We start from the raw sequence: 18119 nt of genomic DNA on the forward strand, positions 1-18119 counted from the left end.
AACAAAACTAATCATGTTAATATTGACTATTTTTTTCACCTTCTACTTTTGTGACTAAGATGATTGAGAAAATTGTCTTAAAATAATCAACAATCATAGGAATTAAAATTAGTAAAAAATCAATTTAAAAACAATTAATCTTCAGCTATCTGTTAGCAGTTTCGTCAGAGTGATTAGCAATGTTGGATGATTGATGATGATTAAGATGATGATGAGAATCGGAAGATCCATTAACCCGTAGCGAGGCCATACTGTTGTTAGTTGAATAGTGTAATCGCCCAGCCGAGGATAATAGTTTGGCCGGAGTAGCGTAATCGCTGTGTGTCGATCGCAGGGTGTTGGATAAACTCGTTGCATCGGGAAATTTGGACAAAAATTGTCGCAATCGTTTCAAAGTGGCTTCCAGGCGTTTGTTTTGCTCTTCAAGAAGGATACGTTTCACTTCAAGTTCGTCTTCTTTAGATCGTAAGGCTTTCTTTTCAGCGGATAGAATTTCCTCCCTGGATGAGATTAAAGATGCATATGGATCCACTTCCGCTTTAACTGTAAGTATATCACCTCCTCCCCTGGTCAGTGAGCCAATGGTTGAATAATGGTGAGAATCACTTTGGACATTAGTTGAGCTCTTTCCGTTAACTTGTTGGCTCTTTTTGATCTTTAATCGTTCATATTCAGCCTGTAATTGCCTGAAAATAGTGAAAAATCAACCAAATTAATAATTAGTCAAAGAAAATATTGAAATTCAAAATGGAAACAAACAAGTCCAATGATTAACTTTATTTCTAATCAAATGTATTGATTTAATATTGGATTGAAATGATGTTAATAGCAATTGAAAATGAGACTGAGTAGATGAAAAAATCGATGATTAAAACAGCTATTGTTATCAATTTAATCAACTGATTAACCTGATCAACCTAAAGTGAAAATTGGTAGCAACTATTACTAACCTATTTTCTTGTTCTAATCCATTAATAATGGATTCTAGTTCATTACGTTGATCTGGGGCAATTGTGGTAATCAATCGATCACGAGGAATGGTGAGTGAACTGATATCATACTCTGGATGATATTGAGCATTAGATTGACGGTCATCATCACTATTGAGCAAAAAAAAGAGTTAGAAACGAAACATAATTAGAATAACAATTAACTCAAAATGATATAAGAAAATATTGATATTAACTCACAGTTCTTCGTAATTGTCAAAGTTGCGATCTTGTCCATCGTCCAGTTCCACTTCCGCTAATCGACTAGCATATATTTCAAGTTTTGAATGCATATCAAGAGAGTCCGGATGTTGGAGTGTATGTGTCGGAGAGTTGAGGTGACCTTCATTTGTGTTTACATCGGCATCACTTTCAACCGTTTGAACGGGAAGATAACCAAATTTTGGATGCCGTTTAAAGTATCGTTTGGATTTAAATTTGTTCCGTATGATTCGAGTAAAATCTTTTATATCTTGACCTGAGGAAGTGGTCAGACAATATTCTTGCATTGGATGGATGTTTTTATGATTTTTCAAAGTTCGACCAGAAAAGAAACAAATTTGACACATATCAAAGTTAAAACAAAGTAAACACTTATATCTGAATCCAATGATTGGAAATTGTTTACAAACGTTACACTTTGATTGGTGTTTAGCCTTTTCAGCGGCTGCTAAACGATGAAGAACAGGAAGCCAAACGGTTGATTGAGGTTCTCGTTGTAACCAGGCAAGAAAATCGATCAATTCAATTTCAGATTTACGTGCGGCAAGGTCAAAACACGATCGGACACTTGGTTCAACATTGTTTCCACCAAAAGCAATCTCTCCCAAGAGACGAGGCACTTGAATAAAATCGTGTAACAATATTCCCAAAGCTCGTTCATCAACTAGTCCGTTATCAGCGACTACATTGAACATATCTGTCAATCGAGAAAATTATATTCCAAATTAATAAACTAGGAAACAAAATGGATAGAAAATAACAGTTCTCACATCGATATTTTTCCTCTAAAGTTCCTTTGCATAAAGTAACCAGGCCAATTTTCAAAGAGAGAGCTCGAATAAAACCAGTTCGATTAGCACTGAAATCAAATTGGAAAAAGAATAGAAAAAATTCATCACTTATTATTCAATTAAATTAGTATAACAAACTACTTACGTATCGTACAAATTAAGTAACCAATTAAGACATAAATCGATTGATAAAGGTACATTAATTACAATCGCTTGATCACCTGAAGCCGTTGCTGTGTAAATTGTTTGAAGGACTGTTATTATTTCCGGTACATTGAGGTGTTTCTCATTTTGTCCCGCTAATCCACAATTGTAGAAGATTTCGATTAATCCATCAAATTTAACCAAATCAAGGCATAAGTGACGTTGGACTGATCTTAATTTCATCGCAGTTCGATAAGCTGAATATCTAACTTCGTTAAACTCATTTAGGGTGTTAATGAGTTCAGTCATTTTAGGATGATCCCAATGGGTTGTCTCAGTTTCATGACTATAATAAGAAAGACGAAAAAGTCAATAACAATTGGATGAAATTTTGATAATTAATCAGATTGACTTGGGTAAAATGCTCACTTTATATAATATGGAACCTTATTGAAAGCGACTGCTCTTTCCCATGGATTTTCAACTGCGTCATTTAGGAAACGCTGTTGAGCTGTATTGTGATCGATTACTGCTTGTTCCAAGTTTTTCCTTCTCTCTTCGATAGAGACTTGAATTAACTTCCAACGAGTATTTAGTTCCTCCAAACAATTAAGAACTCCATCAGAAAGTAACACTTGAGATCCACTGATTCGGGTTGCTGATCCATTCATTTGATCAACAAACCTTTGAAGTGGATAAATATTATCTCTGAATGTTTGAAGCTCGTTCAGAACTTCAGGAAGTTGATCAACAGCAATCTCAGAGATCGGTATCCATTTATTTCTGGTCATATCGGCTATGCAAAGTTTAGATGATAATTCATCCATTTGGAATTGTAATTTAACCATTTTCTGGAAAAAAGTTTTAGAAAACAAGTAAAAAAGAGTCAAATTAGTAACAATTAACAATTTCAATGATAATAAATGAGCAATGACAACTAGAAACTTACTCTCATTATATCATCTAATCGTCTTTTCCTATGGTCAATTACTTTTAATAATTCTGACCATTTTTCGGATAATCTTTCAACTTCCCATTGGATACTTTGAGTTATCTTGTTAATTTCACCTTTATCACGATTTCTGGACCCACTAATCTCATCGTAACCTGGAAAATTAAACAGAAAAACAAATTAGACAATTGCAAGATTAATCAATAATTTTTAAGTTGAAAATTCACCATCAACAATTTATAATAAAGAAAAACTTTTTAAGATCAGGAAAAAAAATTCTGACATTTCTATCAATCAATAGATAAACATTCAAATACACCAAAGGACATTTTCATTTGCCACGGAATTTGTATTGATATTTATTACCATTATCATTATGATCTTAATATAAAAAATACACAATAGAGATGGTGATGAAAGAGAAATCCATAAGTAGAAAAAATAAATTGTTATGGAATGACCATAGAAACCAAATCATATTATTCAAGTTGATCATCGTAATCATCATGAAAAAAAATATGATTAACCGTATAGGTTAAGATTTGCTGGTCATCATCATCATCATCTTGATGACAAGATCATTTTTTTCATCAAATGTTTGACCAAATATAAGTTATTGCTTTTGGGAAGATTATATATATTGTTGAAGGAGTTTTTGATTAGGTAAATAATATCATGAAAAATATGAATATAAAGATATTTATTTACCTTGAGAATCACCTTTTGAAAGGTGTGATCGACCGGACATTAGAGTTGTCTCAATGATTGGCCTCTCTTCATCCAGTGAAAGACTCAGGTTGGTCAGATCATCTTGTTGCTTGGTCAGTGAGGAAACATCACCAATAATATCACCCAATGAGCTGTAATCACTTCGCTTTTTAATTACCCATTCATTTAATTCACGCAATGAAAGTAGCAGTTGATTCAATTCATCGCCAGAATTTGCCTCGAGGCGAATTTGTAAAGCAAGCATTTTCTCCTTCAAACTATTCCAACGATAACTTGATATATCTAATTAATCACAATACAAAGAAATACAATTAAATCAAATAATCAAACAGAAAAACAATAAAAAAAAAACCTTTCCAAAAGTTCAGCAAAACGAATAACTTTCAAAATAAACATGAATTACAATTCATCTAATCAATTTTCGTAGAAAACAATTAAATACTTACTTTTATTCATTGTTTCTAATTCTGCACTCTGATCATCTTCCAAAACATCATGGTCCTTGTTATTATCGTTACTAGAGATGGAATTTAAATCCTCATGAATTGCAATTTGTTTCTAATGGAAAATTAAATTGTAAACTTTAATGTTAGATGAAATGTTAACACAATAAGTAAACAAATGATTAACTCTTTCTAATCTGATGATTAATGTATTGTTAACATAATTATATGAAAACATAAATGATTAATTAATTGTTAGCTTTAAATTGTAGACAACTTAAGATAACATTGAAATGGTAAAAAATTAGAGACTCGTAGTGATGGGAAAAGAGTTGATGGAGATGAAAGATGAATGAGAAAGAGGAAAAAGAAAAGGTTTTCAGATCTCTGAACATATTATGTAATCGACATCGAGCAAACTCGTGTAATAGAATAAGATATTAAAAAAAAACGTCGAAAAGAATCATTTGACATAAGAAGACAATCGAAGGCAATTAGTTAATCAACAGATACGACAAAATTGGAAGAATACTAAACAATTGATAATTTAAATCATTAGCAATTGGTTGGATTATGAGAGTGTTACTATTTCTTTGGTTTGATTGGAGTTAATTTGTATCGATATCGATGCCAAGGAAAAAGACGAAAAGTTCAAAGAGGACGAAAAAGTCATCATCTTCATCGTCATCATCACCATCATCTAGTTCATCGTTGTCTTCATTGTCATCTTTATCTCCGTTAGATCTTGAAACTTTAAAATCTGGTCCGATTTCAATTGAGCATTTAGATGATGAAGCTAATAAAAGTAAGTCATTTTTCTGATATTATATGAGACAATTTAATCATTTCGAATTAATTAAAAGGTAAACGAAATGTTGAAGAAAAGGATGACCTGGAGGGCGGTGGTATTTCAGAAATTTTTCACAATGTTGCGAGGTCGATTACACCTTTGTTATCACCGATATTAAGAAAAGTGTCATCATCTCGATCAAAATCTCGGTCAAGATCTCGGTCAAGATCTCAGTCAAATTCATCTTCAGATCAACGGGTATCCGATGAAGATAAGAAAAAAGTAACAATTTTGGTACCAAGTGATGGAAAAACGATAGACACTTCATCTGGTGTTAATTCAAGAGATCTTTTTAAACCATCTAGAAGCAAAACAAGCTCGAATTCTGATTCTAAATTAGATTTGAATAATTTTCAAGAGAAACACTCGAGTAGCAGACAAAGTCTACGGAGCAGTAAACGAGGTCGAAGTACTCAGAGTAGAGGTAGAAAATCAACAAACAGTCAAAGGGGAAGTAAAAGAAAACCTCAATCACGCGCTCGGCTTAGCTCGAGATCTTCAGCAAGATCTAGAACACGATCGAAAAGAGGATCTGGTGGTTTATCATCAATGCAAAGTCGAAGTAGAAGCAGAAGTCGAAGTCGAAGCAAAAATCAAAGTCGAAGTCGAAGCAAAAATCCAAGTCAAAGTCAAAGTCGAAGTCGAAGTTCAAGTCACAGTCGAAGTAGAAGTCGAAGCCGAAGCCGAAGTCTAAGTTCAAGTCAATCTTCACTTGATTCAACGACAAGTGTCCCTTATAAAAGTCATAGTAAATTTCGGAAATCGCGAAATCGATCAAGAAGAAGCAAGAGAATTTAAAAATCCAAATTTAAATTAAAGAATCTGAACCAATCGAAACGCGAATTAAATCACCATAATTAACTTTTCTATCAATTTTACCCCTTTAATTATTCAATTTGAGAATCACTTGATTGAAAAAAAGGGAAAATATTAATACAATCAAGTGTACAAAGCAAGAGATTATATAATAAATCAACTTTTTTCCACTTGATTAACAAAATCAGATGATTAAGATAATAAAAAAATATCGAAATCAAGATTAAATTTTCCAAGGTAATTGATAATTTAACTAATGGGTTTTCTGTTTGATCAAACAAATGGAAGATCATTACTAATGTAATTGTAAATGACAAAAGTGTGAAAAAGGTTTGATTGTTAATAATGAAAGTTATCATCAATGATTTACTGATTGTATTTAGTGTAACATAAAAATGACTGGCTAATACCTTTTTTTATCATCCATTGATAGTATATCATAAACTGAATTAAAGGTCATTTAGTGAGCAGGAAAACTGAATGGACAGTTGATATTCAATGTTATCAGTGAAGAAACAAAATCAGATTAACTCTAATAGTCTAATAAAAATGTATTAAAGTGATGATGAAAATAACGACATCTCATTATTAAAGATACAACTGACACATTATATTACTAAAAGCTGATACAAATAAACCAATTGTGTGAATAAAATATTTAAATTGTTAAGAATCAGAAAGATGGATGCAAAAAATTAAGTTAATTGAATTCACTCAAGAAGTTGCAAAGAGGAGACAAAATTTACAAGCAATCAAATTGGAATCAGATTGAACAATAATGATTAAACTAAAATAATCAAATTGTATTCATTTGATCAAATAAGCTGAAAGTCATCAACCTAAATTATCAAAGATTTTACTCTCTGAATCTAAATCATGAACCATTTATGAACCAAGTAGGATATGAATTGATGATGAAGATAATCATCAAAAATCCCGCATCAATAACAAAAGGAATGACAAACCATTATCTCTCTAATGAAAGTCAATGTATTCAGATTATCAAGTGAACACAATAGGATTAAGATATGAGGATGAAAAGTGAAGATCGTTAGATTAAATCCTCTGATCATGCTTCTTATGGTGAATATTAGATAATATAAATATATCATTTCCATGAAATAATACAACACAATTTTTATGGAGAAATTATAACGATTAGAGCGAGAGAGTTAAATTTTAATCTTACCTCAATTTGATTGACAATATTTTTCAATTGTTCTAATACTCTCTCATCAGAACAATCTTTAAATGTAATTGCGATATAATCAACTTGAGAATTAAGCCAATTGTACCATTCAGTTGAACTTGGATCAGCGTTTAATCTCATCTTTTTATGGAGTAATTCACGTTTGCCCTTAAGGCAATCCATCTTTTCTTTCAAGAAACTTGGAGGTTTGTGTCCGAATTTATTTGCATCGTTTTCAATTTCTTGTAACATAACAATTAATTTCTCGTAATTGGTTTCATGTACCTGAAAATAAATAAAAATAAATTATTTAGTATGAGAAGATACAATATACAGATTCCAATGTTTTCGATTACAATTGATTATTGGTTCATTTAGATGGACAATTTTTCTTTTCATGAGAGTGTTTATCTATCAACTATGTAAATAAATGATAACAATTAAGAAAATTGTTCTGGTTATACATACACTTGCATCTTCGATAGGTTTAGTTTCTTCCTCTAAATGAGTAGATGTCCAATCAATTTCATCGTCCAACATTCGTGAGACCACTTTGAAACTGGTCAAGTATTTGTCAATAGAAATACGAGCTTCAGGTAAACCAATGATTAACTGGGAACAAAATTAAAACAAAAGAGTTAAATTAATTGTTAATTATATTGGCAATTAGAACATTATTTGATTGAAAACCTACTTTGAAAAAATCTTTTTCCATGGTATCAACATCTTTTTCAATGATCATTGTTGGAGCTAATTGAATGGTCATCATGTTTAACCATTGAGTTTGTAATTCTTGTTCAAGAAACTACAGAGAGAAAATGAATTAATGAATTGAAGAAATTTTTTCTTAATTAGATGATTAAAGGAAATTTAGTTACCTTGACTTCGTTTTGTAAGATATTCGCCATCTCGAAGCTTTCAATTTTACCCTCTAATTTGGCTAAAGTTTTGTTAACCTTTCCAATCCAAGTTTCCAGTTGATTCCAATATCCAAGAACGTCCATATTTTTGTCCTCGTTGTGAAGTCGCTCTTTACGCCAGGCCAAATCACGAACTACTGATTTCCACTTTTCATCAATCAAAGTAATACGATCAACAAGCTTCTCCCCACCATCGGGTAGATCGGCCATAATTTTTTTAGTCATTACTTTGAAAGTGCCAAAAACGGGTACATGCTCGTTGAAAGCGGTTCTCAAAGGTTCGTCCTCTTTTTTAGCTACTTCGATGTTCAACTCACCAGTTGGCAATCGACTAGCGGCTAATGTTTTCTCGGCCATATCAAGGAATGATTTAATTTGATTGAAAGTTGTATCGTTCTGAATTCGTGTCTCTTTAGCAAACCACCAACGTCGATGACGTTTCATAAATGATTCTCGAAGTGCTTGCCAATGGGTCCAAATGGATTCTATCAGTGGTATATATTCAGATCCTTGGGGATGAATAGTGTTGATCATCATTTTCTCAGCAACCATTTTATGAATCTTAGGCTTATGGGATTCCATAGTGTTTTGTATCTTCTTTAAGGCACCTAATTGTTGCTTTTGTTCAATAAAATCACCTTTGTTCAAAATCTCACATGTATTCAAATAAATTTGAATGTTTTGTAATTCGTAATCAATATCTTCCAATTCGGGAAGAGTAAAAAAATTGAGCAATTTAACTGTGTTACTTTCTGTTGTTCTTGTTGTTGATAATATTGGAAGACCTTCGGAAGCAGCGGTTGCAGTTATGGTTCTTGATAATGAACCTTTACGACTAGTAGTTGACTTTGGAGACGATTGATTGGAATCAATTCCTTCGGATAAATCGATTGACCGTTGAAGTCCAAGTTGTCGTTGTTTACTAAGTGATTTCAATGAGGATGATTGTTTTGTCGTTAATTGTGTCAAATCGGAACTATTACTTCTAGTAGTAAATTCGGAATTATATTTACGAGACATTTTCTCCTCCAAAAGTTCAAAATCGGAAACAATTGTCTCGATATTCAGTCTCAATTTATCATTATTGTCTTTATTTCCAATAATATGGAATAATAATTGCACTTTTTCATTTAATTGTCGAAGTTCATCTTTCTTTTGACCAAATTCTCTTTGATCAACACTCGATGGATCTTCTTGTTGATTTAACCAATTTTTCAGTTCGTATAATAAATTCATTACAGTTGAACTAATTTCCATTACTTTTTCAATCTCTTGTTTACGTTCACTTGCCATTTGAGATAAATTTTCGTAAATTTTTTCCAGCACATCAACTTCTCGAACCAAATCTTCCGGATCATCAGCAAAATCCACAGCAAGTGATGTTTGCTTTTTAACTTTATCAATTTCTTCACGTACATTATCAATCTCTTGAACTAATTTACGACACTCATTGAACTCTTCCTGGATTACAGTATATTCATAAGAATTAACCTTGAGATCAATAAGATTATCCATCAATTCATTTAACTTTTTCGATAAACTATTCAAACGAATCGCAAAATCAGTTGGATGCTGATACTTTTTAAACTTCATAACAAGATCTTGATATTGAGACTAAAAATAAGAAAAAAAGAATCAACAATTAAAAATAAACCAAATCATCAATCAATTAATCATCACTTACATTTAAGATTGCTAATTGTTCCTCAAGTCTGGATGCAGCTTCCAATCTTTCCTGAGAACGATAATTCTCAATACTTTCAGTCAATGTGTCCAGAATTTGTTTATTTGATTTAAACTCTAGATCCAATTTCTGTCAATTGTGAAAAATAAAAAGAAATGATAACATAATTAATGACAATAATCTGACAATAAAAGTAATTAGTAGAAGCAATTAATTACATCAACTTCATCCGGCATATCTTCCGCAAGAATATCTTCATCAAAACGCTGTTGAAGTAAACAATCAACATCTTGAATCCATTTTTGCACTTTTAAAATTTGAGAATCACATTGTTGTGCATAAGTGATTGAAGACTCTAAATCTTGTAATCGTTGATGAGCTTGATGTTGTAAACTTTTCCAACGTTGGTCAACCTTATTTATCTCAATTTCAACGGAATCAGAAAAGAAACTCATTGCAATCAATTCATTGGCCAATTTATGAATACGATCACTACGTTCAACAGGTCGATGTCGTAAATAAGTTTCTAAATCATCATGATTACCAGATATTTCTTCAGCATCGGCAGCCGTTTGTGGAGATCGCTTTAGTTTTCTGTCCAATTTATCCAACCAATCTTTTTCCATCATAATTAACCTGGTAAATTCACCAAATTTACTATGATTTTGTTTCAATGTTGTTAGATATTCTTCTATGGATTCAATCAATGTTTTCAGTGTTTCTTTGATTGTTTCTGTTTTACTTTTCATCTCTTCCAATGATTCGGTGGTGGGTTGATGACTAGGTGATAAATTGTTTAATAATTTTGACAATTTGTTTGCCTCATCGTTGGTTTTTCGTAATCTCTCTTGTAATGTTCGCCCAGATTTAAAGCTCTTCTGATAATCATCAACAACCGAATGTTTAACTTCATCAGTCTCAAAGCTTAACGATTCAATGTCTCGTTCAAGCTTTTCAAAAGATTGGCAAACATTTTTACTACGATTCAAAGCAGTTTCCAATTGTTGAATTTTATCTGATGCTTTCATCCTTAACATTGAACACTTTTCCTTTAGTTTATCCATCCGATCTTGTAAACACTTTGATCCACCTTGATTGTTATCACCATTGGAATCATCATTGTTATCATCATCGAATTCATCAAATTCAGCAATCAACTGTTCACTTTTTAATATAATTAGTGCACAATTGCTTTCTAATGTTATTTTAATATCGTCCAAAACTTTGTTACATTGTTCAACATCACTTTCCAGTGTTTGTATATCACCCAGGGCAGGACGAAGTTCATTGAGAAAATCAGTTAATTGTTCTACTTCTGATTCAAGAATTGATGTTTCATCGTCAAAAGTAGTCAGGCTTGTTTCCAATTTACGGTAATTAGCTATTCTATTGAGACACTCATTGTGGCAAAACTCCCAAATCTCTTGTGAAGAGTTACACTTATCTCTCATCTCTTTAACCAAAGTATTGTCATTTTGTCCTTGTTGTTGCTGCTTTGAAAGGTTGATAAAATTTTTCTCTTTACATGATGATGATAATGATGATGTTAATGATGATGACGATGATATTTCTGCGAGTAATGTTTTCAAATGTTTTCCCTCGTTGTCAATCTCATTGAGTAGTTGATTATACTCATCAAGTTGATTAGCATTTAATAACAAATCAAAGTAAACCTTTGGTTTCTTGGAGAATTTGGTTTCTTTCAATTTCACTAATCTTTCATATGAAGAGTCCACTTTTTGATTTAAATCACTTGGGCAACCATTTGATGTTGATGACTGTTGTTGTTGTTGTTGTTGTTGTGTGACTTGAATTTGTTTTTCGGTTGAACCATCGGTGAGTTTAGATTGAGTTAATGATTCACTAACTTTCTTAAGCAAATTACACAATTGTTCATTCACTTGCTCTCTCTCATTGAAGAAAGAGACAATTTTCTGATAAGATGGTTCTTTGATCGCTGTTCTTAATGTCCGCTTCAGATCTTCCAACTCTTTACGAAGCTTAGAGATTTTATCTTCTTGAGCTGATAGCACTTTTATCCTTAATTTACAGTTTTCATCAATTTTCTTCAGGATATCAGGTGATAAATCACTTAAACTACTTGTTGTTTTTTCGCGTAAAAATTTTTTCGCTGATTCAAGTACAAGAGACATTGCACCAGTTTCGACAACCATACGATTCAACTGAACTAATCCTTGGCGTCTTAATTGACGCTCACGAAGAGTACGATTAACTCGACACCATCTTTCATTAACTGTTTCCACAATTTGTTTAATAGATGAGCTCTCCTCATTTTCACCACATTTGGTTAATTCATCCACAAATTCATTTCCTTTGGTAACAAGTGAATCGAATTCTTGTCTTCTCATCTCTAGATCACTTTCAGTATCTTCCAAGAAAATTTGCTGCTCCTCTAAAGACATTGAATTCCATGAAGTTGTGCAATTTTCATTAGTAGCTTCTTCCACACCAATTACCTCTTCAACACCGGTTAACCAGGTTGTAAACACATCAAGAGCCTTTTGCCACTCCTGAATCAGCCAACTATCAAGCCGACGTTTCTTTGCGCTTGAACCAACCAGTTGGTTTGGAGTCGTAGGCGTAGCTACTTTTTGTTGCTGCTTCTGTTGTTGTTGTTGTTTGTTAATGTGGTGAGATGATTCCCCTTCAACCTGTTTCAGTATTTCATTACCTTCTGTCATGGACTCCTCCCCATTATTATCGGTGGACAGCTCATCAAGTGAGGCCTCATTAATTTTTGAAACAACATGGCTTAAGGTGTTCATCCTTTGAACCGTTGCCTCCCAAACCTCTTTTAGGGTCTCCATTTTTCTGGTAATAACCAAACCAGCAGCTGATTTCGAGCCAAGCTTATTTATTAGCTCGTATGATTCTTCACCTATTTTCAAATACAAAGACCGCTGGCGATCCATTTCAGCCTCCATTCTCTCAAGTCGTTTAACAAGTTCTCCCACAAACGAAGAGCCAATATGCATGTCAGCAGCCGCCTCTTCCATTTCCCTTAACCTTCGATCTAACTTAGCTCTCCATGAATTGAATTTATTTTCCTCGTCGGTGAAATTTTCCCATGAGTGAACAATATCTTCCAAATTTTCTTTACGTTCATGGATAAATTTACGAACCATATTCCATTTCTCAGCTAATGGGGCTAATTGATCTTGCAGTTCATCCGGTGGCTTATCCATTGTTGGACTGGATCCTTCACAATCATCATAAATCCAGACAAGGTCACGTAATGAGTCAACAATTTCTTCTTGTACGTTGAAATCCTGTTGGAAATTCTGTCAGCGATAATTTTCAAAAGAGAGAGAGAAAGAAAGAAAAATTGATAACAATGAAAGAGGAGGAACAAATAATTGCTAAAAGAAAGTAAATGATGACATCTCTAAAACTCTTACTTGATAATCTGTCAACTGTTTCTTTAACTCGACAAGATCAGATCCAAAATCGGTAAACTGACTTAATTTATCCTCAGCAGTGAAAAGCCAATTTCTTAGATGATTAATTTGCTTCTGTTGTAAAATCATCAATGTTTCATGAATATTTTTACGAAACTCTAGGGTTTTTAAACTTAATTGTTCCAATCGTTCATTTAACAGGTTCATCTGTAGTTCAAGTTCAGTTCTCTCTTCGGGTGGACATTCTTCTGAGTCAACAATAGCTTGACCCTCACCCAGTAACTTAGCAACTTCTATTTGAATATCTTTCAGTGAATTGATAAAATCTTCGTGCTCTTTAAATATCTTTCTAACTTCGGGTAAATTTTTCTCCATCAAATCAATGTCAATCAGATGCTCTTCCGCTTCAAGTATCCAAGTTAACGCTTCCTCCATTTCACCCTTATAGTAATCAAGCATCTCGGCTATGTCACCATCTTCCTCCTCGTCGTCCTCGTCATCGTCTTCATCATTTCCATTACCCTATAAGAAAAATCAAGTAAAGAGAAACAAAATAAAAATTAAATATAATAAACATCAATGGAATAAAACAAAACGCAAAGAAATAAATACATCAACAACAATCAGCCTGGATAGAATTGAGAAAAAAAGCCTTAAATTCATCAATGAAAAGTAATAACTCAACAAATCAGTAGATTCATTAACAATAAAACCAATTCATTGATTGATTGTCAAAAGCCGAACAGTGAAAGGATAGTAACCAGAAAGGAAAATTCAAAAGGCTCAATAATTTTCATCTATTCTTTCTCACCCTTTTCATCATGACAATAATATGGTTGTGTTTATATTAGTTTTGATTGTAAATCAACCATTTCATTCTCTGATATAAATACAACAAATACAATTAACACCAAGGTGAAGATAAAAGAGAGAAACGAAGATAAAACTTTTCTCAACCCAATAATCAGTAGACTCTTTCTCTCTATCTAATTTTTCCTTCAAAACTGAACAATAATAATTCACTCTTATGTCAAGTATTGACACACCGATATAATTAAGGAGAGAGAGAGAGAAAATAAAAGAAACCAATAAATAAAGAGAATGAAGAGAGAGAAAGAGAAAGAGAAAGAGAGAAAGAAAAGATAAAATCTCGCCCGTTCTCTAGCAAGAGAAACAAACAAATTATTATTACATTTGTATTTATCCTAAAGATGGAGAAAAGAAAAATGTTACTCCAAAGAAGAGAGGTGTAAAACGACAAGGATAAAATAGAGAGACAACTAGACAGAGAGTCAGAGAGAGAAGATGAAAAAAAAGCATCAACAAGAGAAAAATAATAATAAAAAAAGGCGAGATACAGAAAAGATTAACACTCACACACACACACAAGAGAATAGAAAAAAAAACTTACCTTAGATTGACTATTTTCTATTGTGAACGGATCTTCCTCCATCGTGTAACTATTTCAATTTAAACAAAATTCACGTGAAAACTATAAAAAAGAGACTTAAAAATTTTAATCAAACAGTTAAATCAGAATTAAATTAGATTAAAATGAAAAGAATTAAATTAAAAAAGACAAGACAATCAATGACAATCAACTTAACTTGTTGTTGGAAAAAGTTGAGGAAGAAAAGTCCCTAGGGGATGTTACCTAATTAAAATTTTCTCTTTTAGTTCTTTTTCTCGTCGTTAGATGTCACCTTTTTTCGCAAGAATTTTGGTCAATTTATTTTTCTCATTTTCTCCAATTTTTTGTAAACATTTTCTTCCTCACTTTTTATGTGTAACATTTTCTTTAACAATTAACTAATTGTGTTTTAATTTCTTTTTTCTGCTAATTGTGGTTTTATATGTTCTTGTTAACAACTGCTTCCATCTAATCATGGCAGCAAATTTCGATCCCTATGATAAAAACAGGTAGAGTAATTGATTGTTTCTATTTTTTTTCTTCTCTTAATTTAACATTGGTTTTGATTTTCTCTAATATTTTTATCCAATGGAATTTATTTTATTCTCTTTCTTTCATCTTTTTCATTATTTTTAGCCTTTAAAAAAAGATGAAAAAGGTCAGAATTATGTCATGATAGATTAATTTCATGTCAATTTATCTGTGAAAATTTGATTGTTCATATTTATGGTTTTCCTTTGATTTCTATTATTTCCATTGCTTATGTTATAGTCCAATGATAATCTAACATGTCCTGATTTTTTTTTCTTCTATTCTTTTCCATTGAACTGTTAATGGTTAACCAATGTTAATTTTCTTCTCTAATATTTGTTTTGTGCTTGTCTTGATTGTGTATCAAGTTCTCTTTCAAATTTGCTTGGCTTCTTTTTCTCAGGATTTTTTTTCCTCTTTCACTTGTAGCCTGTGGTTGATGTTGTTTTGGCCTTTTAATTGATATTCTCTTATTTCTTTTCTCTTCCACATTCATTATTGTTAACTCTTGGGCTTCTCGTCTTTCTTTTTCCCATCTTATTTTATCTTCTTCTTCCTACTTCTCCCTCTGGTTGGACAGTTGGTATTTTGGTTCCATGACAAGACAAGAGGCCATTGACTTATTGAATGCTGAAAATGAAGTGGGAGTGTTTTTGGTGCGAAACAGTAGCTCAATCCTTGGTGATCTTGTTCTCTGTGTTAGGTAACTATTTTTGCCATTTTCTCTTGTCTATGGTTTTAATTTTGACTGACATTCTATTGTTTTCTTTTCTCTCCTATCCTCTTTATCTAAATTACCATTAATTTTCACTTGTTCTCATTTTTCTTTCTTTCTTTTCCCACAGAGAAGATTTGAAAGTTAGCCATTACATCATTAATAAAGTTCAGCAATATGACCAGACTCGTTTTCGTATGGGCGATCAAATGTTTCCCGATATCCCTTCATTACTGAGCTTTTACAAAATTCATCTCCTGGATACAACTAAACTAAAAAGACCAGTGAGTGGCTAATTCCCTCTCTCACTTTCCAATACCGATGATTTAACCTTTACATATATTTACTCACTTTATCATCTTTCTAACCATTTGTTTGTGATACTGTTATTATTATGATATCACTCAAGCATTTTTCTCTCCCCGATTAATTGTTTGTTTGCTTTTTTCTTTATCTTTACTCTGTTTCTTATAAAAAGGCCACCAAAAGGTCTGAAAAAGTTCGTGCTAAATATGATTTCGTAGGAAGTGGAGATGATGAAGATCTTCCGTTCAGACGGAATGAAATTTTAACAATCGTCTCTAAAGATGAAGACCATTGGTGGACAGCGAGAAATAGGTTGGGCAAAACAGGTTGTATTCCTGTTAATTATGTTGAACCGGTAAGAAAAAAGAGAGAGATTAATTAATTATTGTAGCTAACAGAGGTTACTAATTAACTTTGAACTTTTCTTATTCTCCATCAAAAAAAAAATTAATATCTCATCTTCTGCATTTCTCTTCCTTTATTTTCTGTCTCAATTTGCCTCGGGAAAATTATGGAAAAATAAATCATCTCATCAATATCTTCCAGTATGATGATACCCAAAATGAAAATACAACTAGAACTTCCAGTCCGATTCCTAGTCAAACCAAACAAATACCCGCTAAACCGCAATATAATACACCTCAGATACAACGACAATTACCCGCCATGGCCAAAGTAACACAAGCAAGAGTACCTAATGCATATGATAAAACGGCTTTAAAATTAGAGGTAATTCAAAGTAAACAGAAATAGATTTTTTTTTACTTGTTATTGATTGAATATCTTTTTTTTTCATTCTATTTCTATCACAAAGGTTGGTGACATAATTAAAGTAATCAAAACAAAATTGGATGGACAATGGGAAGGAGAGTTGAATGGGAAAATTGGACATTTCCCATTTAATCATGTTGAATTTATCGATACCGAGAATCCTGAAGAAGAGGATACCAATTCATGACTTGTGTTCCAATAATTTAATCTAAAGGAAACAACAATAATTGTGTATAATTGAAAATCCCTTTCCATTCAACACCATCATCATCATCGCAACAGTAAAAAAAAACACAAATTACACAACAAAAATCATAGGAATATACAACACAATTCAACACAACACACACACACTCACAATAAGAAAACACTTAAATTATATACACATAAACAAACATAGAATGAGAAAAAACTTAACAAATTAACCCAATGAAAGTTAATTAATTGGGCAAACCTGTTTAAGCAATAAAGATACCCGGCTAATGATTAGCCATATAAAGAGACACCCGACTAACTGAACATCCGGAGCTGATGGTCTACTTCCTCCTAATTGATTTTATTTTTGATCAAGTCCTACCATTATACTCTCATTCTCAACACCAACACCACCACACCATCAACATGTATAATTAATTTATATTGAGAGAGAAAAATTGATGAGAAGGAAAAATAAATGGGAGCTAAATTGTTGGAAAAGAAAAGCCATGGAAGGAAGAGGAAGACAAATGCAAACTATTGACATTAAATTGTTTGAAAGTCGGAGAGAAATTGTCAACCAGAGTTGATCTTTCTTACCGATGGACCAGAAAACGATATCAAAGTGAGACCACAACCTAAAGGTTTAACTGGAAGATGAAGAAGACGATAAAAAATATCAATAATCAACGTGAGGCCAAATAATTTCCTCCCATTTAGATGATCATCAAGATTGTCACACTACAAATTAACACCAATTTCACATAAAAATACTAAATATATCAACGTTATAATCAAATCACAATCATCATCATCACACATCTCGATCATCCTCTTGTATAAAACAAAAAGTTAAACGGAAATTGAAAAGCAACAACAACAACAACAAACTTCATGTGATCAAATCCAGACAACAAAAAGTTGCACATGATTTTTTGTACCGTAACAATTAACTAAATTGCGCGAATGCGCTCCCATTATAAGCTAAATTTAATAATGATGACGACAATTAACAACGATACTATTGTGTTAACCATCAAAA

The 18119-nt window shown here is 32.3% G+C and overlaps 3 protein-coding genes across 3 annotated transcripts; 2 read left to right on the forward strand and 1 right to left on the reverse strand.

The window, feature by feature from the left end:
- Positions 1-58: 58 nt before the first annotated feature.
- On the reverse strand, positions 59-14771 carry LOC128386391 (dystrophin-like). The gene is made up of 17 exons (XM_053345425.1): positions 14560-14771; positions 13149-13670; positions 9948-13031; positions 9730-9858; positions 8004-9659; positions 7820-7930; positions 7594-7737; positions 7126-7410; positions 4274-4385; positions 3807-4109; positions 3096-3253; positions 2576-2997; positions 2148-2492; positions 1982-2070; positions 1191-1908; positions 951-1100; positions 59-686 (listed from the first exon to the last, which is right to left on the reverse strand). Exons 1-17 carry the CDS (start codon positions 14599-14601, stop codon positions 146-148), a joined length of 8811 nt encoding a protein of 2936 aa, XP_053201400.1. The 5' UTR covers positions 14602-14771; the 3' UTR covers positions 59-145.
- Positions 4894-7119, forward strand: LOC128386532 (serine/arginine-rich splicing factor 4-like). The gene is made up of 2 exons (XM_053345578.1): positions 4894-5075; positions 5134-7119. The coding sequence occupies exons 1-2, from the start codon at positions 4898-4900 to the stop codon at positions 5916-5918; spliced, it is 963 nt and encodes a 320-aa protein (XP_053201553.1). The 5' UTR covers positions 4894-4897; the 3' UTR covers positions 5919-7119.
- Positions 14772-14901: 130 nt separating the features above from the next.
- LOC128386551 (adapter molecule Crk-like) lies at positions 14902-18096 on the forward strand. Its single transcript, XM_053345601.1, has 6 exons — positions 14902-15068; positions 15671-15793; positions 15936-16089; positions 16284-16466; positions 16658-16840; positions 16926-18096. Exons 1-6 carry the CDS (start codon positions 15034-15036, stop codon positions 17067-17069), a joined length of 822 nt encoding a protein of 273 aa, XP_053201576.1. The 5' UTR covers positions 14902-15033; the 3' UTR covers positions 17070-18096.
- The last annotated feature ends 23 nt before the right edge of the window (positions 18097-18119 follow it).

Source organism: Panonychus citri, unplaced genomic scaffold (genome assembly GCF_014898815.1).
Source record: "Panonychus citri isolate SS breed McGregor unplaced genomic scaffold, ASM1489881v1 Contig00001, whole genome shotgun sequence".
Lineage (NCBI taxonomy): Eukaryota > Metazoa > Arthropoda > Arachnida > Trombidiformes > Tetranychidae > Panonychus > Panonychus citri.

What these genes read in the sequence shown, in the direction of transcription:
- LOC128386532 (XM_053345578.1), top strand. Translation starts at nt 4,898, where the DNA reads ATGCCAAGGAAAAAGACGAAAAGTTCAAAGAGGACGAAAAAGTCATCA. An exon ending in AGATGATGAAGCTAATAAAA is followed by an intron (nt 5,076 to 5,133) that starts GTAAGTCATTTT and finishes ATTAATTAAAAG; the next exon opens with GTAAACGAAATGTTGAAGAA.
- LOC128386391 (XM_053345425.1), bottom strand. Translation starts at nt 14,601, where the DNA reads ATGGAGGAAGATCCGTTCACAATAGAAAATAGTCAATCTAAG. An exon ending in ATATGCCGGATGAAGTTGAT is followed by an intron (nt 9,859 to 9,947) that starts GTAATTAATTGC and finishes CACAATTGACAG; the next exon opens with AAATTGGATCTAGAGTTTAA. An exon ending in AACCTATCGAAGATGCAAGT is followed by an intron (nt 7,411 to 7,593) that starts GTATGTATAACC and finishes ATTTATTTTCAG; the next exon opens with GTACATGAAACCAATTACGA.
- LOC128386551 (XM_053345601.1), top strand. Translation starts at nt 15,034, where the DNA reads ATGGCAGCAAATTTCGATCCCTATGATAAAAACAG. An exon ending in CAACTAAACTAAAAAGACCA is followed by an intron (nt 16,090 to 16,283) that starts GTGAGTGGCTAA and finishes TCTTATAAAAAG; the next exon opens with GCCACCAAAAGGTCTGAAAA. An exon ending in CTGTTAATTATGTTGAACCG is followed by an intron (nt 16,467 to 16,657) that starts GTAAGAAAAAAG and finishes AATATCTTCCAG; the next exon opens with TATGATGATACCCAAAATGA.